Source organism: Salvelinus alpinus, chromosome 17, assembly GCF_045679555.1.
Source record: "Salvelinus alpinus chromosome 17, SLU_Salpinus.1, whole genome shotgun sequence".
Classification (NCBI taxonomy): domain Eukaryota; kingdom Metazoa; phylum Chordata; class Actinopteri; order Salmoniformes; family Salmonidae; genus Salvelinus; species Salvelinus alpinus.
The window spans coordinates 7,069,659-7,096,095 of NC_092102.1; the positions used below are offsets into that span (position 1 = coordinate 7,069,659).

Consider the following 26,437-nt stretch of genomic DNA (forward strand, 5'->3'; position numbering starts at 1 on the left):
TTTCTCTCTTCCTCTCTGCCTGTCTTGTACATGGAACCTGTCTCACATGCACAGTTTGGAGGAAGAAGGATACCTTGACCCGCCGAATTCTATCCACCTCTTCTGTGTGGGATATGTGTTCCTACCTCGTCTGCGTGCAGATCTGCAGCATTTCACAGAGAGTTGAAATAATCACCCTTTAAGTACAGAGGTGAACCTGACACCTCACCAGCTGTGGCATATCGGAATGCTCCAAACACCTGTGCACATTTTAGTTTTTGCCTTAGCACTACACAGCTGATCCAAATGATCAAGTCATCATCAAGCTTCAAGTGGTATTTACACCTGCATTGCTTGCTGTTTGGGGTTTTAGGCTGGGTTTCTGTACAGCACTTTGAGATATCAGCTGATGTAAGAAGGGCTTATATAAATAAATGTGATTTGATATTAATTTGTGATCTGGTAATGTAAAAGTCTAATAATGACATTATCTTCTATTGTTTGTCCTCATGAGTCTGTTTTTCAGCATAAAGTACTCTTTGGCCACTTAGTGTGGACACCAGGTGAAACCACACACACACAATAACAGACTCTCTCCTTCACTCCATCCTTCTCCCTAAATCCTCTAGTTATATCAGCTGTGTTGGTGAACCCCTCCCGCATCTGAATTGGCTGACACAGAGGGCACAGCATGATCATAGGTGAGAGGTCAGCTCAACAGGAACTATTATTAAAGAGATGCTTTACATTGAAATGCAGATAGAGATGTAGTAGTCCCAGAGTTAATGATCCAAGGTCAGTTTTGCACTTCACCTCCTGATGATTATGATGACTGAACGTGTTAGAATAAAACAAACAAGGCTTAATCATGCTCTCTCTCTATCCATCTGTCATGTATGTTTTGATGTGAGAGAGGAAGCCAGTTCCCGTCATCGCCACTTCACCCGCTCTTAAGATAACCTTCGGGCCAACTGGAGGCCCAACGCTGGTTAGGAGACACCGCTAGAGAATATTAGGGTAGCACTGTAATTCATTAATCATATGCTATCTGCCTCTGTTCTTACCTCTCTCCCCACCTCGTCTTTCTTCCTCATTTTATAATGCACACCATATGTGCATTGAAGTGCAGATTGAACTTATAATAGAATATGACAATTATCATAATTAGAATGCATGTATTATGTTTTTATAACACCTGGATAATGAACTGCTTTCAATAAAGCGTTTCACATTCTCCACTTGTGAAATTAAGTATCTCATTGAAATACTATCCTGTGTCCTCAGATTAATGCAGATGAAGGGAGTTAGATATGCATAGGTTTTTTATTCTGTATATATGAATTACAAATCATATTTCTAGTCTATTGCATAGTTACAATGTGTAATCATTGATGTCCCAGGAGCAGGAGTGGTAAACACTGTTGAAGTGTATAATTGTAATACATACATGCAGACACAGCATCATTCAAAGACTGGAGTTTGATACACCTGGTATTGGATCTGACTGAAAAAGAATGTCTCACAGAGATTCATACCTGAACCGCACCTTTATTTGCCATGGAAGAGTACATGATCAGTGAATATATTAAATGTACAGGCTACAATGTGGGAATATCATGTGTGGTAATAACTACAGTACATGTAAATAGGACTTGCATCCTTGGCACAATAAAGGTATTATATTCTACTCAATCCATAGGCTTCATTAATGCCATTCAGACTTGAAGTTGATACAACAACTATGATAGCTGAGGTTCATAGATAGGTTCTGAACTAATATTCATACCAAACGTTTTAGAGTCCATACACAGATCGACTACTTACTGTAGCTAGCTACACATCCATAGGCATACAGTTCTTTTTATCATCCACTACACAATAAGCAAGTAAATAGTTAGCTATGTTACTTCAGCTGCATTGCAAGGCAAGCTTACACAAATGTACATTCAATTTGTAGTAAATGCTTTAGCTAGCTAGATTCTTTACATCCACTGTTTCCCAAGACGACAGCCCGGTTTGCGGGTTTCCTCAGGAGTCCCTAAAACATTAAATAACATGAATTACAAGGTCATACTGTACTCATGTCATAACACCAGCTAGCTAGCTAGTCAGTTAACTTGCTAAATCCCGATTTTCGTAAATTAACTTTATGACAAAAAACTATGCACAATTGTTTGTCTCTACATTAACATATTCCTCTAAATTGTCCATTTTTAGTTTGACACGTTATGACAACTACTTACATCTGCTTCCCCCGTAATGTTTTGTCAGTCATCTTTGTTAGAGAAAGTCACCAGGGATGGGTGGCTCGCATCAAATTCGTCATTGGAACCACTCTATATGATTGCTCATTTAAAAACCTTGGGACCAAAATGCATAATTAAAAAATAAATAAATATTTTACCTTTATTTAAAACTTCTTATGGCTGGGGGCAGTATTGAGTAGCTTCGATGAATAAGGTGCCCAGAGTAAACTGCCTGCTACACAGTCCCAGAAGCTAAGATATGCATATTATTAGTAGATTTGAATAGAAAACTCTCAGAAGTTTCTAAAACTGTTTGAATGATGTCTGTGAGTATAACAGAACTCATATGGCAGGCAAAAACCTGAGAAAAAATCAAACCAGGAAGTGGGAAATCTGAGGTTTGTAGGTTTGCCTATCCAATATACAGTGTCTATGGGGTCATTTTGCACTTCATAAGGCTTCCACTAGATGTCAACAGTCTTTAGAAACTTGTTTGATGCTTCTACTGTGAAGGAGGGGGGAATGGGAGCTGATTGAGTCAGGGGTCTGGCAGAGTGCCACGAGCTCACGTAGCTGCGTTCCTTCTCCTTTCTAAAGACAAAGGAATTCTCCGGTTGAAACATTATTGAAGATTTATGTTAAACATCCTAAAGATTGATTCTATACATCGTTTGACATGTTTCTACAAACTGTAATGGAATTCTTTTACTTTTCGTCTGGCCTGCGTGTCATCAATTTGGATTTTGGAACTAAACGCCTGAACAAAAAGGAGGTATTTGGACATAAATTATGGACGTTATCGAACAAAACAAACATTTATTGTGGAACTGGGATTCCTGGGAGTGCATTCTTATGAAGATCATCAAAGGTAAGTGAATATTTATAATTCTATTTCTGACTTCTGTTGACTCCACAACATGGCGGGCACCTGTATGGCTTGTTTTGGTGTCTGAGCGCTGTACTCAGATTATTGCATGGTGTGCTTTTTCTGTAAAGTTTAAAAACAAATCTGACACAGCGGTTGCATTAACTTCTTATGGCTGAGATCCCGTTAACGGGATCGACTTGACAACAGCCAGTGAAAGTGCAGGGCGCCAAATTCAAACAGAAATCTCATAATTAAAATTCCTCAAACATACAAGTATTTTACACCATTAAAGATAAACTTGTTGTTAATCCCACCACAGTGTCCGATTTCAAAAAGGCTTTACGACGAAAGCACACCATCTGATTATGTTAGGTCAGTACCTAGTCACAGAAAAACACAGCCATTTTTCCAGCCAAAGAGAGGAGTCACAAAAAGCAGAAATAGAGATAAAATGAATCACTAACCTTTGATGATCTCCATCAGATGACACTCATAGGACTTCATGTTACACAATACATGTATGTTTTGTTCGATAAAGTTCATATTTATATCCAAAAATCTTAGTTATGTTCAGTAATGTTTTGCCTCCAAAACATCCGGTGATTTTGCAGGGAGCAGAATTCAATTTACAGAAATACTCATAATAAACATTGATAAAAGATACAATTGTTTTACATTTAGATAAACTTCTCCTTAACCAGGTAGGCTAGTTGAGAACAAGTTCTCATTTACAACTGCGACTTGGCCAAGATAAAGCAAAGCAGTGTGACACAAACAACAACACAGAGTTACACATGGAATAAACAAAACATACAGTCAATAACACAATAGATAAAAGAAAAAAAAGTCTCTATACAGTGTGTGCAAATGAGGTAAGATAAGGGAGGTAAGGCAATAAATAGGCCATAGCGGCGAAATAATTACAATTTAGCAATTAAACACTGGAGTAATAGAGACTGGAGTGATAGATGTGCAGAAGATGAATGTGCAAGTAGAGATACTGGGGTGCAAAGGAGCAAAAAAACAAACAGTATGGGGATGCGGTAGTTGGATGGGCTATTTACAGATGGGCTATGTACAGATGCAGTGATCTGTGAGTTGCTCTGACAGCTGGTGCTTAAAGTTAGTGAGGGAGATGTGAGTCTCCAGCTTCAGTGATTTTTGCAATTCGTTCCAGTCATTGGCAGCAGAGAACTGGAAGGAAAGGCGGCCAAAGGGGAATTGGCTTTGGGGGTGACCAGTGAAATATACCTACTGCAGCGCGTGCTACAGGTGGGTGCTGCTATGGTGACCAGTGAGCTGAGATAAGGCGGAGCTTTACCTAGCAAAGACTTATAGATGACCTGGAGCCAGTGGGTTTGACGACGAATATGAAGCGAGGGCCAGCCAACTAGAGCATACAGTTCGCAGTGGTGGGTAGTATATGGGGCTTTGGTGACAAAGTGATGAGTGCTCTAACTCCCCCTTGTGGTGGTCTGGAGCAATGAAACCGTGATGTGGGTCCCGTGGTGTAAGCTCGCAACTTTTAAAAGGAGGAACCACTGTAGGTCCATCCGTTTTATCTCGTAGATAAATGCCTCAGCCACCACCCCACAACTTTTGAGGGAAGAAACGCCCCGTCCAGCTCTACCCGCCCCCCCATACACACTTTTCTACTGTCTCTGCTGCTTACAATTTCTTCCACTGTCCCAGTCCCCTCCTTCACACACACTGTTTTGTGCCCCATACACAAAGCTCCAGCTATCTCGATCAGCACCCTACCTCACAGGCTAGACAGTGTCCAGAGGAGAGAAACACAATAGAGTGAGACAAGTGACTAGACCAACTTGACTTAGTTAACAAACCCTTTGTGGAGAGGAGACGCATGAGTGCACAGATAGGCATACACACAGCTGTGTGTCTGTGTTCATTGGGGGGGAGTGATGTGTGTGTGCGTACATGCATGTGTGTGTGTGCATGCATGTGAGCGTGTCTGTGACAGACAGAAAGCAGAGCACTTATTTTGAATTACAGATATTAAAATGCCAGGCTTGCATATTCTGGATGGTTCTGCACTATTGATCCCAGATGGCAGAGGGGCTAAATTACCCTTGAGCTCTGTTGGCTTTTATGTCTCTTGTCTACTGACCAGGGAGGAGGGATGGGGGGAGACATGAAAGAAAGAGAGACAGGGATCGAAAGAGATAGAAAGACAGACAGAGAAAAGACAGAGACAAAGAAGAAGAGTGAGATGGGGAGAAAGACAGAGTTGGAGAAAAATAGAAAAACAAGCAGCCCTCTGTTACTGGCATGAAGACGGGTCAGCGAAATCAAGGAGGAACCATTACTTGACATCTAAAGAATCCAACTTGTTTCCCTGGGGCTTATTGGAGAAGACAGCTTGCATATTTCCCCCCACACATCTGTCAGAGCTACTGCCTTGGAACCACTGCCTTGGAACCTGGGTCGTATTTATTAGACACCACACTGAAGAAAACGGACTGAAACAGGGAGGGAGGGACTATAAGAAACGTGTCCAGTAAGAAACGCTTGTCTTCATTTCCCGGGTGCAAAACATTTGCTGCAGTGTGCATTAATGAACATGACCCTGCTAGCCTCTAGCACTACCTGGAACTGCAGGGCCATAGACTATAGGCTGGTGATGCTTCAGTCTGTAGAGGAGAGGAGAGCAGGCCAGAAGGTCTGGTAAACATGGCCTTAGTTATAGTGGAACAGCCTGGGCGGTTTATTTCAGTTGAGGTGAAATGAGTCGTTGAGAACAGGCAGAGTAGAGGAGTGGGCACTGGGGGCTGTGCTGTGCTTACTGTACTGTACTCCCCCTAAAGCCTGTTTGAGCAACATCTGACAGGGGAGCAGAGTTAGTTCTGTCAGGAGGGCAGAGTGACACCCCAATAACTGTATAGTATACTCCCTAGAAGCCAAATGTACATCAAAAACGATCAATGTGAGTTAAATGTATTTGGGTGTTTATCTGTGTAGTAAGGTATGTAAACGGAAGTGATTCTGTGAACAACACTCATGTAATGATGAGTAACTTTTAAGACGCCCCGAGCTAATACCTTGGCTTTAACCCCACCGGCTAACACAGGGGTGTGTGTGTGTGTGTGTGTGTGTGTGTGTGTGTGTGTGTGTGTGTGTGTGTGTGTGTGTGTGTGTGTGTGTGTGTGTGTGTGTGTGTGTGTGTGTGTGTGTGTGTGTGTGTGTGTGTGCATGTGTTACCCCTACCTCTTGTCTGTGGAGCTGGATGCCTGGTTCATCTCGCTGTTGGAAATGAAGTTGCGGATTTCCGAGAAGTAAGAGTCCTCTTTCTCATCTAAAACGTGATCTGGCTCGGAGTTGGGAGAGGAAATGTTGGTTCCTAGGTTGGAGAGGATCCCAGAGTGTTCACTCACTGTAAGCGAGACAGAGACACACACACACACACACACACACACACACACACACACACACACACACACACACACACACACACACACACACACACACACACACACACACACACACACACACACACACACACACACACACACACACACACACACACACACACACACACACACACACACACAACCGTTAGTAACAGCATATAAAGCTATAATCAACAGCAGGAATAGGGGACTACACTCGATGAGATGCGTAACGTGTTTAGTTAAAGTCTACTCACCCCTTGCACAGTTGTCACATTTTGCTGCCTCAAAAAAACTAAAAAGGATTACATTAGATTCTTTTTCCTACACATCAACACAATCTGCTCCACAGGTGAAAGGAGAAGTATAGAACTTTGTCTTGATTGTGTATGTCTTCACATGCCACAGTTATTACCTGGCGGAAGTAACTTTGGCGGAAATTACAGCTGTAAATCATTTTTAATAACATTCTGTCAACTCTGCATAACACTTAGGGCAACATGCAGTGCCTTCAGAAAGTATTCACACCAGTGGAGGTTCCTCAGAGGAGGAAGGGGAGGACCATCCTCCTCTGTGAAAAATAGTCAAACATTTAAAAAGTGATCCATTTTAGTTAAAACTAAAGTAAATATATTGTCACCAAATAATTGATGAAAACAGACTGTTTTGCAGTGAAGGTCTACTGTAGCCTCAACAACACTCTGTAGGGTAGCACCATGGTGTAGCCGGAGGACAGCTAGTTCCTGTCCTCCTCAGTACAAAACCCAGGAGGCTCATGGTTCTCACTACCTTCCATAGACTTACACAGTAATTTCCGGGGGGGGGCTCTTGCAGCATGAACTGACATGTTGTCCACCCAATCAAAGGATCAGAGAATGTATCTAGTACTGAAAGCATAAGCTACAGCTAGCTAGCACTGCAGTGGTGAGTAGTTGACTCAAAGAGAGAGAAAGACCACAGTGGAACAGTTTTGAACAAATTCCTTTCTTCCAAAATGAAGGAGAAACTTTCAGTTTCACTTACTTAGCTAGCAAATGCAGCTAGGTAATTTAGCCTACTCAAACGTGGCAGCCACATTGTATAGTGAGAAAACCAATCTATTTCATCAAGTGAGAAAACCAATCTATTTCATCAAGTGAGAAAACCAATCTATTTCATCAAGTGAGAAAACCAATCTATTTCATCAAGTGAGAAAACCAATCTATTTCATCAAGTGAGAAAACCAATCTATTTAATCCATTTTGAATTCAGGCTGTGAAACAAAGACATGTTGAATAAGTCAAAGGGTATAAATATTCTCTGAATGCAGTGTACACGTAACTGCCAAAATAATGGAAACACTTGAGTAAATGTGGGTTCTGGCAGCTCTGTTATGGTGCGGGGTGCATTCTCCTGTCATGGTTTAGGTCCACTCAACCCCGTAGAGGTCAAGGCAAAGACCAATAAATACACAGCCATTCTGAGTGATCACATTCAACCTATGGTGAATCATCTCTATCCTGATGGGAGTGGTCTCTTCCAGGATGACAATGTCTCCATTCACAGGGCACCAGTAGTCACTGAATGGTTTGATGAGCATGAAAATTATGTAAACCATATGCCATGGCGATCTCAGTCACCAGATCTCACCCCAATTGAACGTTTATCGGAGATTCTAAAGCAGTGTTTTCCACCACCATCAACAAAACACCAAATTGCGGAATATCTCATGGAAGAATGGTGTCACATCCCTCCAATAGAGGTCAAGGTGCATTGAAGCTGTTCTGGCTGCTTGTGGTGGCCCAACGCCCTATTAAGACACTTTATGTTTGCGTTTCCATTTTTTTATCAGTTACTTGTGTTTCCATTGTTTTTGTCAAAATTGGTTAACTTCTCTGGGATACGTGGGACGCTAACGTCCCACTTGGCCAAAAGCCAGTAAAAGTGCAGAGCACCAAATTCAAATAAATTACGATAAAAATCCAACTTTCATGAAATCACACATGAAAGACACCAAATTAAAGCTAGACTTGTTGTGAATCCAGCCAACATGTCTGATTTCAAAAAGGATTTACGGCGAAAGCACACCAAACGATTATGTTAGGTCAGTACATAGCCACAGAAAAACACAGCCATTTTCCAGCCAAAGAGAGGAGTAACAAAAAGCAGAAGTAGAGATAAAATTAATCACTAACCTTAGATGATCTTCATCAGATGACACTCATAGGACTTCATGTTACACAATACATGTATGTTTTGTTCGGTAAAGTTCATATTTATATCCAAAAATCTGAGTTTAGGCGGGACGCTACTGTCTCACTTGGCCAATCGCCAGAGAAAATGCAGAGCGCCAAATTCAAATAAATTACTATAAAAATCTAACTTTCATTAAATCACACATGAAAGATACCAAATTAAAGCTACACTGGTTGTGAATCCAGCCAACATGTCAGAATTCAAATAGGCTTTTCGGCGAAAGCAAACGATGCTATTATCTGAGTTAGCACCATTGTAAACAAAGAGAGATAAGCATATTTCAACCCTGCAGGTGCGACACAAAACGCACAAATAAAAATATAATTCATGCCTTACCTTTGACGAGCTTCAGTTGTTGGCACTCCAATATGTCCCATAAACATCACAAATTGTCCTTTTTGTTCGATTAATTCCATCGATATATATCCAAAATGTCAGTTTATTTGGCGCGTTTGATCCAGAAAAACACCGGTTCCAACTCGTGAAACATGACTACAAAATATCTCAAAAGTTACCTGTAAACTTTTCCAAAACATTTCAAACTACTTTTGTAATACAACTTTAGGTATTTTTTTACGTAAATAATCGATAAAATTGAAGACGGGATGATCTGTGTTCAATACAGGATTAAAACAATCTGTAGCATGCTTTCTGGTCACGCGCTCTATCTAACAGTACACAACAAGTGACCCTGATCCGAAATGGCCATACTTCTTCATTACACAAAGGAAAAACCCTCAACTAATTTCTAAAGACTGTTGACATCCAGTGGAAGCGGTAGGAACTGCAAGAAGGTCAATTAGAAATCTGTATTCCCAATGAAAATCCATAGAAAAGAGAGTGACCTCAAAAAAAAGAATCTGAATGGTTTGTCCTCGGGGTTTCGCCTGCTAAATAAGTTCTGTTATACTCACAGACATGATTCAAACAGTTTTAGAAACTTCAGAGTGTTTTATATCCAAATCTACTAACACTATGCATATCTTATCTTCTGGGGATGAGTAGCTGGCAGTTGAATTTGGGTATGCTTTTCATCCAAACGTGAAAATGCTGCCCCCTATCCTAGAGAAGTTAAACTGAGTAAATTTGGTTGGGAATCACTGATGGACAGCAAAATTCAAACCTTTATAGTCAGGACTGAAGCTGGACCTCTTGTTCCAGTCAACACCTCTTAGAAAGCCATTCTGCTGTGTCTTTGGCATTCAAATGTATGTAACTGCCCTGATGAAAAATTCAACTCTATCCCAGGGTTAGGTATTCAGATTAGATTCGATGTTTATTTAGTGACATGCGCAAAGTCGCAGATGTAGTTGCAGTGTACAGTGAAATACTTAAGCTCCGAGCTCCCACAGTGCAGGTGTGAATGAAAGAATAATAAGAAAAGATATTAGGGGGACAGGGGGAGGTGACTAGTGGTGGCTGTACAGCAGCCTGATGTTCTAGGGGTAGAAGGTATTGGCCAATCTGTTCATTTTAGCCATGATGCTCCTGTACTGCCCGTGTCTGAGTGATAGAGTCAGGGAGCACAGGCCATGGCTCGGGTGGCTGAGGTCCCTCAAGATCTTCTTGACTTTCCTGTGACACCTGGTGTTGTAGGTGTCCTGGAGGCCAGACAGTGTGCACCCAATGGTGCGTTCGGCTGAGAGTAGCACCCTCCGGAGTGCCTTGCGGTCAGCATTTTTCAGAAGGTTTTCCTGTAACTTTTTACCGGGGCTGTTCTACCTTTCATATGTGTTTTGATCCGAGCAAACTCCCCAATCCTTGCCGGTGACAAGCTTATCCATACCATGATGCTGCCACCACAATACTTGCAAATACAGAAGTTTCCCATCATTGCATTCACTCCGCATTACTGGCCGGTATGACAAAGTAAAAAGGTCTATGTTGAAAAATCTATTTCAAATGATCCATCATGTTGCCTTAACAGTTGTGCAGAGTTGGTAGAATCTTATTCAAAATGATTTTCAGCTGTAAGGTGCTTCCACCAAGTATTCCGTGGTGTGAAGACATACACAATCAAGACATTTTCATTTTTTTATTTTTATTAATTTCACTTTGAAAATGTGGAGCAGGTTGTGTATCCAATTTAATCCCTTTTTAGGTTTTATTTAAAGGAAGTAAAATGTGACAACTTTGCAAGGAGTGTGTAAACTTTCACTAGGCCCTGTAGTCAAAGTTAATGTACAGTAAGTACATGTTAATGTAGTCAATATAGTCAATGTTATCAATTACAGTACGGTCACCAGCAGTAAAATGAAAATAGGTAAATGCTATTTTATTTGAGGCTGCGAATAACAACCATGTATGTTAAAGGGACATTAAACTCCAAAACCAATGTTTGTCAGATGTTTTTAGATCTGGAAATTATACTACACGTATCTTTTCCATTCATTTGAGGTTATAATGACACTTATCGCTGAATCTACAAAACAGGTGGCCTTGGACATAAGATGTTTGAAAATATCTGCTAAACTTAGATTTTATGGTATAACACAGCTGATCTAGGGGGGTCATTAGGTGAACAGGGACCCACCGGGCAGGTTCTCCTGCTCGTGCTTCTTTAGGTGGCGGTCCAAGTTGGTCTGCTGGCCGAAACAGCGGTTGCACAGGTGACACCTGAAGGGCTTCTCCTTGTTGTGGATGTTGCGTACATGCCGCTGGAGGTTGGAGGAGATGCTGAACGAGCGGTCACAGTATTTACACCTGGGGGGAGGGGGGGAAGAGAGAGAGAGAGAGAGAGAGAGAGAGAGAGAGAGAGATTACATTTCATATGTTTCTGTATTTGCTTTGGTAATGAAAGATTAATGTGCATCTAACTGAATTGAAAGAGAAAGAGAGAAAGAAATGGAAAAGTATAGAGAGAAAGAACACCGGAGGAGAGGGAAGCAGAAAGAGAGAGAAAGGAGAAGAGAGGTAAAGGGGTAAGACAGGCAGGGAGAAGGGAGGCAGAGAGGGAGAGAGAGAGTACAGGTAGAGAAGGAAGGGAGAAGGAGTGAGCTTGGGAGGCAGAGAGAAAGAGAAATAAAGCGAACATTGGTAAAGAAAGGAGAGGTGGTCTAAATGTTGGTCATTCAAATTGTAAAACGTTTTAAAACAATTCTAGTAAAGGCAACAGTTGCACAATGGATGAAGATACTCCAACCTGTTTACACGTTTTAAATCTGTCAGGTAGAGACTGAATTATAGCACATCAAACATTTTACTTGCACAGACAAATAATGGATTTCAGGGATTTTGGTGGTAATTAAGGTATTCCATTTATTGTCAAATGTCATATTTTTTTTGCACTCATACTGTATATGTACAGTATATACATTTTGTAATGGTATCAGGTATTTATTTTATATTTTGTGTTAAAATAAACATAATTATATGTGCCTCGTTTGCATAAATACACTGGGTGTATTTGCATATATGAATACATTAACATAAAGGGTGGAACAGGACTGCAACCACAAAAACTTCCTCTGTCTAGGCCTACCTGCAGCCACCTCCTCTGTCTAGGCCTACCTGCAGCCACCTGCTCCGCCTAGGACTACCTGCAGCCACCTGCTCCGCCTAGGCCTACCTGCAGCCACCTGCTCTGCCTAGGCCTACCCAGGGTTAGACCCTGAGTCCTGGTCTGGTAACTTATACTGTATGTCTGAAGGCATCTCCAGGGTTAGACCCTGAGTCCTGGTCTGCTAACTTATACTGTATGTCTGAAGGCATCTCCAGGGTTAGACCCTGAGTCCTGGTCTGGTAACTTATACTGTATGTCTGAAGGCATCTCCAGGGTTAGACCCTGAGTCCTGGTCTGGTAACTTATACTGTATGTCTGAAGGCATCTCCAGGGTTAGACCCTGAGTCCTGGTCTGGTAACTTATACTGTATGTCTGAAGGCATCTCCAGGGTTAGACCCTGAGTCCTGGTCTGGTAACTTATACTGTATGTCTGAAGGCATCTCCAGGTAGACCCTGAGTCCTGGTCTGGTAACTTATACTGTATGTCTGAAGGCATCTCCAGGGTTAGACCCTGAGTCCTGGTCTGCTAACTTATACTGTATGTCTGAAGGCATCTCCAGGGTTAGACCCTGAGTCCTGGTCTGGTAACTTATACTGTATGTCTGAAGGCATCTCCAGGGTTAGACCCTGAGTCCTGGTCTGGTAACTTATACTGTATGTCTGAAGGCATCTCCAGGGTTAGACCCTGAGTTCTGGTCTGGTAACTTATACTGTATGTCTGAAGGCATCTCCAGGGTTAGACCCTGAGTCCTGGTCTGGTAACTTATACTGTATGTCTGAAGGCATCTCCAGGGTTAGACCCTGAGTCCTGGTCTGGTAACTTATACTGTATGTCTGAAGGCATCTCCAGGGTTAGACCCTGAGTCCTGGTCTGCTAACTTATACTGTAGGTTGACAATGAGGTAAGCAATATACATTGCTTCAAAGGAGGCCAGACTACTTTTATCTGCCCCCCTCTTGACATCGTATAGACATTTTTTTTTAGAGTTCATGTTCTGCAATTCTACACATTTTGCCATAGGGAGTAGAGAAAATGCTGCTGTTTTTAGCCACATTTTCTGCAATTATATACATTTTGCCATTGTCCAGAGAAAAGATTTTGACTGAAATAACAAGAGAAAAACGGCTGATGCTCAATCAAATTTAGAAATTGTACCTTGAATATAGACGCTATCGCCGTAGTCAATAACCGGAATGAATGTTGACTGAACGATTTGTTTTCTGCTATTTAATGAAAGACAGGACCTGTTCCTATAGAAGAAGCCGGTTTTAATTCTTCATGTCTTAACTAACTCTTCAACATGCTTTTTGAAAGATAGCTTTTTGTCAATCCAGATGCCCAGACACGATCAATGAGGGCACCATCCATATAACATCAGATACATTTTTAAGTGATTTGGAAAATAACATATAATTTGTTTTACTTTGCTGAAGTACCAATTTAGGTTCAACAAAGGCTTTCTGCAGGACAATAAAGCAGATTGAAGTTCTGGGTACAGCTGAAAGTTATACTTTTTTTTTTACAGATAAGCCAATATTGTTAATGTAAATAATGAAAAGAACCAGACCAAAAATCGATCCCTGTTAATGTCTAGAAAACCTCATTTAACACCATCAGTAAATACACACTGTGTTCTCTCCTTTAAATCATTTTCAAACCAGCTACACGCAGCCTGGTCCAGGCCATTTGATGAAAGCCTCTGAATAAGTAATGAATGGAGCACTACCGCCTGAATGGGGTCTTTCAGTGGTCCGGTCTAAGTGGGGCCAATTTCAAAGCAGAAAGCATCCGTCTGATAGGATAAAAGATCTCAGGCAGGGAAATGGCCCTACGACAATGAAGCATGAGTGCCTGGCTATGAGGCCCAATTTTCTCTCTCTCTCTCTCTGTCTTTCTCTCTTGGTTGCTTTCTCACTCTCACATACACACACTGTCGCTCTCTCTTGGTTGCTCTTTTCCTCTCTCTGTCTCTCTGTTGCTGTAGGTCTCTTCTTGTCTCTTTCTCTTTCTCTCTCTCTCCCTCCCTCTGCGCCGCTTTGGTGTTATTTGCGTGAAAAGTGGCAGAGATAATGATGTCTGCTATGTGTTAGGGTAAATTGTTTCTAAATGAGGTAATCAGCAGATTGTTTGGACTGGGCGTGGGGACTGGGTCCCCCGAGAGAGTGTGTCTCTTTCTCTCTCTCTCTCTCTCTCTCTCTCTCTCTCTCTCTCTCTCTCTCTCTCTCTTTCTGTAAATTGTGCTCAGGGAGTTGGCACTACAGCTCAACAGAGGACAAAGTGCACCACTTTCGTTTTGTGCCCTCGGGTTAACCAAGTTTCAAATACTAGATGGTCCATTTGAAAGTGAGATTGCAGGTTATTGTCAAAAGTAGAACTGCTTGCCTATCACTGCCACTCTTGCCATTTCACTGTCAACATGTTCTCAAACTGCGTACTGTTTGTTGGACTCCAAGAGATGGAGAAATAGAGAGATGGAGAAACATTCAGCAGAAAGAGAGAGAGATGGAGGGACACAGGGTTCAAGAGCGAGAGAGAGAGCGTGGTATGTGTGAGTGTGTATGTGTGAGCTCTCTGTGGCGTGGCGAGCAGAAGTAGCTGGCAGGACGTACTACGTACTTGATGTTGTTATGATAAACGGCTTAAGAGCATCTTGAGAAATGAGGGCTGTGAGGTTCAGAGGTCAATCAGTGGGCTCTCTGAATGGCTGGGGTCTAAAGAGGAAGGAAGCCCCCTCCCTATCTGTGCAGAGACTGGGCAGGGGCCAAATGACTGATAATTAACTGGTCTCTATAAATGGAGGCCCTGTTTTCCCCAGGGCACTATTACAACCCGACATTGTCCAGGACCATTCCTCCATCCCTCCCTACCACCCTATTCCCTTCCTCCAAGATATATATGTATATATCACTATATCACTGTGTACAGCCGAATCAGCACATTTGAGTGTGTGTGTATGTGTGTGTCCGTTACGAAGGCATATGCAAGGCATGAGTGTGTTTTGATTGCCAAACGAGGAGTAATAAATCAGGTGGGAAGGACGGGATGTCATCATTGGTTGACCGGGTGGAGTAGGTCTCTGTCAGCGGTATAGAGGGATGGAGGAGAGAAGAGGAATGGCTTACCTATAGGGCTGCTCCCCTGTGTGTGTCCGTAAGTGCCTGGTAAGATTAGCTGACCTGGGGAAGATCTTCCCACAGTACCTAGAGAGAGAGAGAGAGAGCGAGATGGGGAGAGGGGAAAGTGAGAGAGATGGGGGAGTGGGAAAAGTGAGAGAGAGATGGGGAGCGGGGAAGGTGAGAGAGAGAGAGATGGGGAGCAGCAAAGGGGGAGAGAGAGAGATGGGGGAGCGGGGAAAGTGTCAGAGAGAGAGAGTGAGATGCAGGAGAGGGGAAAGTGAGAGAGAGAGAGAGAGATGGGGAGTGGGAAAAGTGAGCGAGAGAGATGGGGAGTGGGGAAAGAGAGAGAGAGATGGGGGAGCAGGGAAAGTGAGAATGAGAGAGAGATGGGGGAGCAGGTAAGGGGGAGAGAGAGAGATGGGCGAGCAGGAAAGGGGGAGAGAGAGATGGGGGAGCGGGGAAAGTGAGAGAGAGAGGGGGGAGTGGGGAAAGTGAGAGAGAGAGAGAGAGATGGGGAGTGGGAAAAGGGAGAGAGAGAGATGGGGAGTGGGGAAAGTGAGAGAGAGAGATGGGGGAGCAGAAAAAGTGAGAGAGAGAGATGGGGGAGCAGGTAAGGGGGAGAGAGAGAGATGGGCGAGCAGGAAAGGGGGAGAGAGAGATGGGGGAGCGGGGAAAGTGAGAAAGAGAGGGGGGAGTGGGGAAAGTGAGAGAGAGAGATAGATGGGCGAGCAGGAAAGGGGGAGAGAGAGAGATGGGCGAGCAGGAAAGGGGGAGAGAGAGAGATGGGGGAGCAGGTAAAGTGAGAGAGCGAGATGGGGGAGCGGGGAGAGGGAGAGAGAGCATGGCTTTAATATCTTATGTTGATCCCATATATCTTTTTTTAAGTTGACAAACTAAACTGTCTGGTGGGTACCTACCTGCAGGTGTAGCGCTCCTTGCCTTTGCGGAGGATGGAGTCGGAGAGGGAGGGCGGCGGAGAGCGGAAGTTGAAGAGTGGGCGGGCCGAGTGCTGCAGCAAGTTGGGCGGGGCATCCAGTTTGAGAGCGCCAAAGCTCTCCAGCTTCTCCGTCATGCTCTCCATGGCTGACATCTGAGGTAAAGAAGGTGTACCATGGTAAAGATACTGTAGCTGTAGATAGGGGAAAATGTACAATCACGTTTTAGTAACGAACTTAACTGTTTCTCAACAAATCAAATTGTACTTGTCACATGCGCAAATCCAACAGGTGTAGACCTTACCGTGAAATGCTTACTTACCTTAACCAACAATGCAGTTCAAGAAATAGAGTGAAGAAAATATTTACTGAATAAACTAAAGTAAAAATTCAAATAAAAAGTAACAATGAAATAATAATGAGGCTATATCGAGGGGGTACCGGTACCGAGTCAATGTGTGGGGTACAGGTTAGTCAAGGTAATTTGTACATGTAGGTAGGGGTGAAGTGACTATGCATAGATAATAAACAGCGAGTCGCATTAGTGTAAAAAGAAGGGGGGGTGGGGGTGTCAATGTAAATAGTCCAGGTGGCCATTTGATTAATTGTTCAGCAGTCTTATGGCTTGGGGGTAGAAGCTGTTAAGGAGCCTTTGGACCTAGACTTGGCGCTCCGGTATCGCTTGCCGTGAGGTAGCAGAGAGAACAGTCTATGTCTTGGGTGACTGGAGTCATTGACCATTTTTGGAACTTCCTCTGACACCGCCTAGTATATAGGTTCTGGATGGCAGGAAGCTTGGACTTAGTGATGTACTGGGCCTTACGCACTACCCTTTGTAGCACCTTACTGTCGGAGCCCAAGCAGTTTCCATACCAGGCAGTGATGCAGCCAGTCAGGATACTCTCCATGGTGCAGCTGTAGATCCTTTTGATGATCTGGGGGCCCATGCCAAATCTTTTCAGTCTCCTGAGGGGGAGACTGCTGTCTTCACGACTGTCTTAGTGTGTTTGGACCATGATAGTTTGTTGGTGATGTGGACACCAAGGAACTTGAAACTCTCAAACTATTCCACTGCAGCCCAGTCGATGTTAATGGGGGCCTGTTCGGACCTCCTTTTCTTGCAGTCCACGATCATCTCCTTTGTCTTGCTCACATTGAGGGAGCGGTTGTTGTCCTGGCACCACATTACCAGGTTTCTGACCTCCTCCCTATAGGCTGTCTCATCGTTGTCGGTGACCAGGCAAACCACTGTTGTGTCGTCAGCAAAAAATATATATATTTTTTGCCCCTTTTTTTCTTCCCAATTTCATGGTATCCAATTGGTAGTTTGGTAGTTCGCCACTCCCATACGGACTCAGGAGTGGCGAAGATCAAGCTGCGCATCCTCCGAAACACAACCCAACCAAGCCGCACTGCTTCTTGAAAGAATGCCCACTTAACCCGGAAGCCAGCCGGAGGAAAAACCGTACACCTGGCGACTGTGTCCGGCCCGCCACAAGTGCGCAATGGGACATGGACATCCCTGCCGGCCAAACCCTCCCCTAACACGGACGACGCTAGGCCAATTGTGCGCCGCTTCATGGGTCTCCCAGTCATGGCCGGCTGCGACAGTGCCTGGACTCGAACCCAGAATCTCTAGTGGCACAGCTAGCACTGCGATGCAGTGCCTTAGACCACTGCGCCACTTGGGAGGCCCTTGTCGTCAGCAGACTTGATGATGGTGTTGGAGTCGTGTTTGGCCACGCAGTCGTGGGTGAACAGGGAGTACAGGAGGGGACTAAGTACACATCCCTGAGGGGGTCAGTGTTGAGGATCAGCGTGGCAGATGTGTTGTTGCCTACCCTTACCACCTGGGGGTGGCCCTTCAGGAAGTCCAGGATCCAGTTGCAAAGGGAGATGTTTAGTCCTAGGATCCTTAGCTTAGTGATGAGCTTTGTTAATGAACAGCATTCTCACATAGGTGTTCCTTTTGTCCAGGTGGGAAAGGGCAGTGTGGAGTGCAATTGCGATTTCGTCATCTGTGGATCTGTTGATGCGTTATGCGAATTGGAGTGGGTCTAGGGTTTCCGGGATGATGGTGTTGATGTGAGCCATGACCAGCCTTTCAAAGCACTTCATGGCTACCGATGTGAGTGCTACGGGCGATAGTCATTTAAGCAAGTTACCTACGCTTTCTTGGGCACAGGGACTATGGTGGTCTGCTTGAAACATGTAAGTATTAAAGACTCGGTAAGGGAGAGGTTGAAAATGTCAGTGAAGACACTTGCCAGTTGGTCCGCGCATGCTCTGAGTACACGTCCTGGTTATCCGCCTGGCCCCGCGGAATGTTGACCTGTTTAAAGAGTCTTGCACAGGTTGCACTATTTTGTTCCAGTCCCACATTAGGCCTTGATAAGTTAATTGAATCACAAACAGTGTTGCAAGGGGGATGAGTGCCTGGTAGCGGGGCCAGAGAGAGAAAAAGCGAGGGAAGTAGGGAGGGAGGGAAGAAGGGAGGAGTGCTGTTGGGAGGCACCATCCTGACCTATCGCACAGTTGCAGACACGTGAGGAGCCCCCGGGGATTTGCCAAAAATAGCTTACATCCTTCCTGGTTTGAGAATACAACAGGGGACAGATGTGCTGTCGTAATTTATTTATTTGCATCGAATCGCCGTTGGATGAATTAGTGAATGAGCGATCCCATCATTGTGTTGTGATAGCTGGGGTGGACTTGAGGCTAGATGGTTGGGATAGCAGAGGGCCTCCTATAAATAGGCCCTCATATAAATAGTGCTTGGACATCTTCTGTCCCAGAACTAGTTGACGGTTGCTTCAACAGGCCATTCATGGCTGTTTGTTTGTACAGTACTTCTTTAAGGTCTGCACTATGTCCTTGTGCATTTCTGTGTGCACGCACCTGGCTGACAGTGTGTGAGTGCCTCGCTGAACTTCACCCTTATCCTAACACTAGCTCTTAACCCTAACCTTAACCATTACCCTAACCCTTATTCTAAACCTGACCCTAACAGTAACCTTAGCAAGCAGTTGCTTATTAACAGATAGTTTGTATAGTACAACCACCTGTAAAGCACCTACAGATGGACTATTTGGACTATAATTGTTGTTATTGCCGCTGAGAAGTTGTTTGGTATGTGGGAATGGTGGGAATGGTTGGAAGGGTTCGGTGACAAGCCAAGCAATGTGGTTTGATTATCAAAGGGGTGACGCGATAGCAGACTTTTTACCTACTGCGCAGTAAGGTGGGAAGCGGTGGAATTCTGAGGAAGAAATTGTACGGAGCCCCTGAGAAATAACATTGGGGTTTCAGGACCGTTGGCCTCAAGCTTTGGGAGCGTTGTGGGAACGATGTGCAGGACAGGAGGGTTTCAGGAGTGGGTTTGTGGGAATGTGGGAATTGCCATAACGCAACTTGTCGGGACAAAACCAGATATTGATTCTAATAACATGTCTGAGAGCTCAACTTGGTCACCAGTGTTCTCAATCTGTCTCTACTTATCTATTCAAAGTCATAGATGAACACATCTATGGTCAGTCAATCATCAACCAGTCAGTCAGTTACTGGGCTTGTCCGGAATATGTCTTGGCTACTACCTACTAAAACTACATACTGTGTAATAATTGTACTACATACTTTTTTTAGGAAGTACTGTTTAGTAAAAACGAATGCACTAAGCACCAAATATCAACATACTAGCATCCTAAGAATGCGTCATCTAATCCGCAATTGCATTGATTCCCACCATTCGTTCCTTTGGGTCTCATTATCAGCTGATTATCAGCTGTTGTCAAACATGTGAGTCTGGAAAGACGATTCTCTTCCTCAAAAGTGTGCAGCAAATTTTACTAGATGAAAAACCGAAATGAGTATAACATACTGGCATTTAAAGCATACTCTAATTTTGAAATTTACTATACTATAAAATGTTCTATTTTCTTATACCTAAAATGCCTATTTACAACGCAAGTATGGGTGTTCGGACACGGCCCCTGTGTGTGTGTGTGCGTGTGTACCTGTGGATGGAAGAGAAGCGAATTGGCCCTCAGGAACTTCTCCTTCAAAGCTCCTACAGGGTCCAGTAACTTCCTCTTTTCCACCCTGCTGGACAGCAAGGACAAGGGTTACGTACGAAGGTCAGAGGTCAACAGGAAAATGTGCACTACTTCACACAATACATTCCCATGTTCCAATATAATATCATAATATTGATAATGAAATGTGCCACTAATCATACACTTTGATCCAAAGTAACTTCCAGTTAAGAGCACAGTGAGTTCATACATTTTTAATATGTGTATGTGATACCTGAGGGGATTGAACCTTCAACCTTAACCAATGGCTACTATGTACTTGGTGGTGTTCTTGTATGGACATTGCCATTTTCTCTTATTTCATGATCGGAAAAGTTCAGTCTGAACACTGACATAGAGATTTGGAAATATTATATTCATATTGTATGTATAGTGGGGTCTGAAATTATTGACACCATTGATAAAGACAAGCAAAAATAATAATAATAATTTGCCCTCAGAACAGGCTCAATTTGTTGGGGCATGGACACTACAAGGTGTCGAAAGCGTTCCACAGGGATGCTGGCCCAGGTTGACTCCAATGCTTCCCACAGTTGTGTCAAGTTGGCTGGATGTCCTACTACCATACCACGTTCAAAGGTACTTCAATCTTTTGTCTTTCCCATTCACCCTCTGAATGCCACACATACACAATCCATGTCTCATTTGTCTCAAGGCTTAAAAATCCTTCTTTAACCTGTCCCCTCCCCTTTCACTTGGATTCACCTGGTCAGTCTGTCATGGATAGAGCGGGTGTTCTTATTTTTTCTCTCCATACTCAGTGTATATTGTATCCTAAAAATATGGGAAATTACTTTATACTAATAGATTTGCCCAGAGAAAGGGATCTTGTTTAAAGGGAAATTGCACACGCTAATTTGGCCTCGTTTTTTTGGGCATGCTGGGAACAGCACCCGCTGATTTTGCCTAGTTTTTATTTGGTCTTGTTTCTCAAGAAACTCTGGCGGCTATGACAGAAGCCAAACGTGAGTTGGCTTGGGGGTGTGGTTTGATGTAGGTATTTCTTGGGTGTGTCCTTGCCACCACCAAGACACACATCCGTCAGAACCTTGCACGCAGCTGTTTCCCCCCACTCAATCACAACAAACAAACCTCAGGTTGAGTTCAATAACTACAGGCAGATGTATGGTGAGACGCCGGAGGAAGCTTTGCATAGGTCAGTAGCCTACAAGGTAATATAAGAAGAATGCAATTGATGAGTTCATGTAGATATTCTAAACTACGTGTTTTGATAATCTTCAAATGTAGTAACAGGTCGATGTAGAATAAACCCTTTACATCCCGTGTCAAACTCACTCCACAGAGGGCTGAGTGTCCGGGGGTTTTTGCTCTGCACCTTGTTACTTGATTGATGAATGTAGGTCAGTAATTAGTAAAGAACTCCACTCACCTGGTTGTCTAGGTCTTAAATGAAAGGACAGAACTAACACCTGCAGACACTCGGCCCTCCACGGAATGACTTTGACACCCCCCCTTTACATAATACCATAAAAGCAGCGTTCTGCTAATATAACAATGTGCACCTTTCACATTTCATTGTCATTCCCAGCCGATACAGATACTGCACCTATCTGTATTTTGTGTGGTGGTAATGGGGCTACCTTGGCAAACATGTCAGAGTGGTCATACCTCCCTGCGCGGTGCCTGTGCGGTGTCAGATCAGGAGTTTCCTGATCTGGGTGAGGAATACACAGGGTTTCTCCCTCCCCATATTTACTGATACCATTCAATTCAATAATATAAAAAGACAAGTAAAAGTTGTGTCTAGTAAAATTTTAATGCCGAGTGCCATTTAGAGACATCAGTATCAAGCCCGTCTGTCAGTCTGGACTTCATCACATCATCTTGCAACTCTCCATGTGCTGGCACCACACACGTTTCTGTGAACACATACACATAGTCACTGTTCTATTACCAATGGCAGTTAGGATAGGTGATATCTGACAAACAAACATATACTATGTTGAAGATTGAACAGGTCAGACTAAACCTACCTAACTCTGATCTACCCATCGACGACCGCTGGTGAGCAGGCAAGAGGTAAGGCTGGCGGTGAGGGCTTTGCCAGCGCCCAATTGATGGGTATGGCAGTGTAGATCAGCTCCTGGCCACTCAAAGCTACGGGTCGGTCATACACAAACAGAGCACTGATTAAATGATCACTGGTGGTTATGATTAGCACGTGGAACCAACCTGATCACTGGTGGTTATGATTAGCACGGTGGAACCGACCTGATCACTGGTGGTTATGATTAGCACGGTGGAACCGACCTGATCACTGGTGGTTATGATTAGCACGGTGGAACCGACCTGATCACTGGTGGTTATGATTAGCACGGTGGAACCAACCTGATCACTGGTGGTTATGATTAGCACGGTGGAACCAACCTGATCACTGGTGGTTATGATTAGCACGGTGGAACCAACCTGATCACTGGTGGTTATGATTAGCACGGTGGAACCAACCTGATCACTGGTGGTTATGATTAGCACGGTGGAACCAACCTGATCACTGGTGGTTATGATTAGCACGGTGGAACCAACCTGATCACTGGTGGTTATGATTAGCACGGTGGAACCAACCTGATCACTGGTGGTTATGATTAGCACGGTGGAACCAACCTGATCACTGGTGGTTATGATTAGCACGGTGGAACCAACCTGATAGCTGTATTCACCTTTCTATTTCACTTCAGATATCATGATATGCATACACACGCATACACGTACACACATAAGTCAGCTGGTTCCACCAGGCTAGGTTATCAAGGTGAATTGGGACAAAACTCAAAACTGTTTTCACCAACCTTATTCAAGTGTCCGCCCTGTTCCATTTATAGGAATGCTCATAGCGAGGGCATGTCTGTGTGATGCTGAGGGTCCCCTTGCTGGTCTTCTCTATGTTGCATGTTCAGCTGCAAACTGGAAATCTCTCAAACAACTGCAGCAGGCAATCCTCATAAACAATGTCCTTTATCTTATGAGGTGGTGTTGACTGGGAGGGCCTGTGACAGGGTGATACAATAAGACAGCCATGTGGTAAATTACATTTTGTTATAAACAAAGCACAAAGCTTTTGATTATGCAATTCACAAGCAAAATTACTACTACTTGGCTGGTTAATGAACCTACTAGTTTATCAAACTGGGTATTTTTTGAGGACTACTTTTCACAAAACACACTTTACCATTGTCGATGAAGCCGTCTGTGTCATCAGGGCAGTAACTTAAGATAATTCTAGGTAGTCACTCTTTACCACAGCAAAAGTCATAAAGGCTGCCTATTTCTACAATTTCTCTTCTTAAAATGTGATTTTAAATATAACCCTAACCTTAAGCACACTGCTATCCTTATGCATAACCCTAGACTTAAATTAAGACCAAAAAGCTCATTTTTGTTTTCATTAATTTTTACGACATAGCCAATTCTGTCTTTGGGGATGTGGTAACTAGTGGACATCCAAATTATATGCTTTACAGACTAGCTCCTGATTAGAGGTCGACCGATTATGATTTTTCAACGCCGATACCGATACCGATTATTGGAGGACCCAAAAAAGCCGATACCGATTAATCGGCCAATTTATTTTATTTTATTTGTAATAATGACAATTACAACAATACTGAATGAACACTTATTTTAACTTAATATATTACATCAATAAAATCATTTTAGCCTCAAATAAATAACGAAACATATTCAATTTAAATAATGCAAAAACAAAGTGTTGGAGAAGAAAGTAAAAGTGCAATATGTGCCATGTAAGAAAGCTAACGTTTAAGTTCCTTGTTCATGAGTCTTCAATATTCCCAGGTAAGAAGTTTTAGGTTGTAGTTATTATAGGAATTATAGGACTATTTCTCTCTATACGATTTGTATTTCATATACCTTTGACTATTGGATGTTCTTATAGGCACTTTAGTATTGCCAGTGTAACAGTATAGCTTCCATCCCTCTCCTCGCCGCTACCTGGGCTCGAACCTGGAACACATCGACAACAGCCACCCTCGAAGCAGCGTTACCCATGCAGAGCAAGGGGTACAACTACTCCAAGTCTCAGAGCGAGTGACGTTTGAAACGCTATTAGCGCGCACTCCGCTAACTAGCTAGCCATTTCACATCGGTTACACCAGCCTAATCTCGGGAGTTGATAGGCTTGAAGTCATAAACAGCGCAATGCTTGAAGCATTGCGAAGAGCTGCTGGCAAAACGCACGAAAGTGCTGTTTGAATGAATGCTTACGAGCCTGCTGGTGCCTACCATCGCTCAGTCAGAATGCTCTATCAAATCATAGACTTAATTATAACATAATAACACAGAGAAATACGAGCCTTAGGTCATTAATATGGTCGAATCCGGGAACTATCATCTCGAAAACAAAACGTTTATTCTTTCAGTGAAATACGGAACCGTTCCGTATTTTATCTAACGGGTGGCATCCATATGTCTAAATATTCCTGTTACATTGCACAACCTTCAATGTTATGTCATAATTACGTAAAATTCTGGCAAATTAGTTCGCAATGAGCCAGGCGGACCAAACTGTTGCATATAGCCTGACTCTGCGTGCAATGAAGGCCTGGTTCACCTGGTTAATATTGCCTGCTAACCTGGATTTCTTTTAGCTAAATATGCATCTTTAAAAATATATACTTCTGTGTATTGATTTTAAGAAAGGCATTGATGTTTATGGTTAGGTACACGTTGGAGCAACGACAGTCCTTTTTCGCAAATGCACACTGCATCGATCATATGCAACGCAGGACACGCTAGATAAACAGGTAATATCATCAACCATGTGTAGTTATAACTAGTGATTATGATTGATTGATTGTTTTTTATAAGATAAGTTTAATGCTAGCTAGCAACATACCGTGGCTTCTTACTGCATTCGCGTAACAGACGGGCTCCTCGTGAGGCAGATGGTTAGAGAGTTGGACTAGATAACCGCAAGATTGAATCCCTGAGCTGACAAGGTAAAAATCTGTCCTTCTTCCCCTGAACAAGGCAGTTAACCCACCGTTCCTAGGCCTTCATTGAAATTAAGAATGTGTTCTTAACTGACTTGCCTAGTTAAATAAAAGTGTAAAAAAAAGAAAATATATATATTTTTTTAATCGGCAAAATCGGCGTCCAAAATTACCGATATCCGACTGTTATGAAAACTTGAAATCGGCCCAAATTAATCGGCCATTGCGATGAATCGGTCGACCTCTACTCCTGATTGGATTAGATTCAGGCCGCTGACGCTGGTAATTTGTTCACTGTATTAGTCAGACTTACTGTACATGCTGACCAGACTGCTTGTGTGCATGTTGAGTTGGTCCACCCACACCAGACGCGATCTGGACACTCAGTTTGACAAACAAACTCTGAACCAACTATATTCATTTGGGGACAGTTCAAAAAGCGTTCAACATGTATGTGTAGCAGTGTGATGTTGTTCCCCTAGATTATGCACCAAGTTGCACACAAGGACCAATTCAAATAGGCCAGGTCAAGAGGGGATGTTAATAATTTGATAATAATAATAATAATTCAGTGTGTTTTTTTATTTAATTACAGCTGCATAGCTAATGTTATTATTTGGTGTACAAACACTTTTTCATATCAATATTGTACATACATGTGATTGTAAAAGTTTTGTATATTTTGGTTTGGCCCATCGCGGGTTATCTGTATTTCTGTACCCCATTATTGTTCTCTTTTGCCTGACCTTCGGCTAGCAAGGTGCCTGAGAGCTGTGACTGCGCCAAGGGCTAAAATATTGTGTGTTGTTTCTTCGTGTGCAGGGCAAATAAAAATAATTCAACCAGCAGACCTCCAGTTGTGGCAGTGTCCTAATTAAAAGTACACAACGCAGAACGAACCACGCTACATATGGCAATTTAGCTAGATAGCTTGCTGTTGCTAGTTAAATTGTCCTGGGATATAAACATTGGGTTGTTATTTTACCTGAAATGCACAAGGTCCCCTACTCCGACAGTTAATCCACAGATAAAAGGGTAAAAGTTAGTTTCTAGTAATCTCTCCTCCTTCAGGCTTCTTCTTCTTCT

At 43.1% G+C, this 26,437-nt stretch overlaps 1 protein-coding gene and 1 long non-coding RNA gene across 10 annotated transcripts in view; both read right to left on the minus strand.

Annotated features, from left to right (window-relative positions):
* LOC139542047 (histone-lysine N-methyltransferase PRDM16-like) overlaps window positions 1–26,437 on the minus strand; it is a 339,347-nt gene that overhangs the window by 12,240 nt on the left and 300,670 nt on the right. For 6 of the 9 annotated variants that reach the window (XM_071347038.1, XM_071347033.1, XM_071347034.1 and 3 more), the window contains exons 10-14: window positions 20,304–20,391; window positions 16,273–16,484; window positions 15,362–15,439; window positions 11,269–11,438; window positions 6,319–6,484 (exon numbers count right to left, since the gene is read on the minus strand). In XM_071347038.1, the coding sequence (XP_071203139.1) occupies window positions 6,319–6,484; window positions 11,269–11,438; window positions 15,362–15,439; window positions 16,273–16,484; window positions 20,304–20,391 (714 nt within the window). Of the gene's footprint in view, window positions 1–1,511; window positions 2,018–2,222; window positions 2,340–6,318; window positions 6,485–11,268; window positions 11,439–15,361; window positions 15,440–16,272; window positions 16,485–20,303; window positions 20,392–26,437 lie in introns of those variants that run through there. The other 3 variants (XM_071347040.1, XM_071347035.1, XM_071347039.1) reach the window with 2 other exon arrangements.
* Window positions 21,704–24,818, minus strand: LOC139542050 (uncharacterized). Its single transcript, XR_011668460.1, has 3 exons — window positions 23,189–24,818; window positions 22,376–22,499; window positions 21,704–22,261 (listed from the first exon to the last, which is right to left on the minus strand). It is a non-coding gene; the product is annotated as an uncharacterized lncRNA (long non-coding RNA).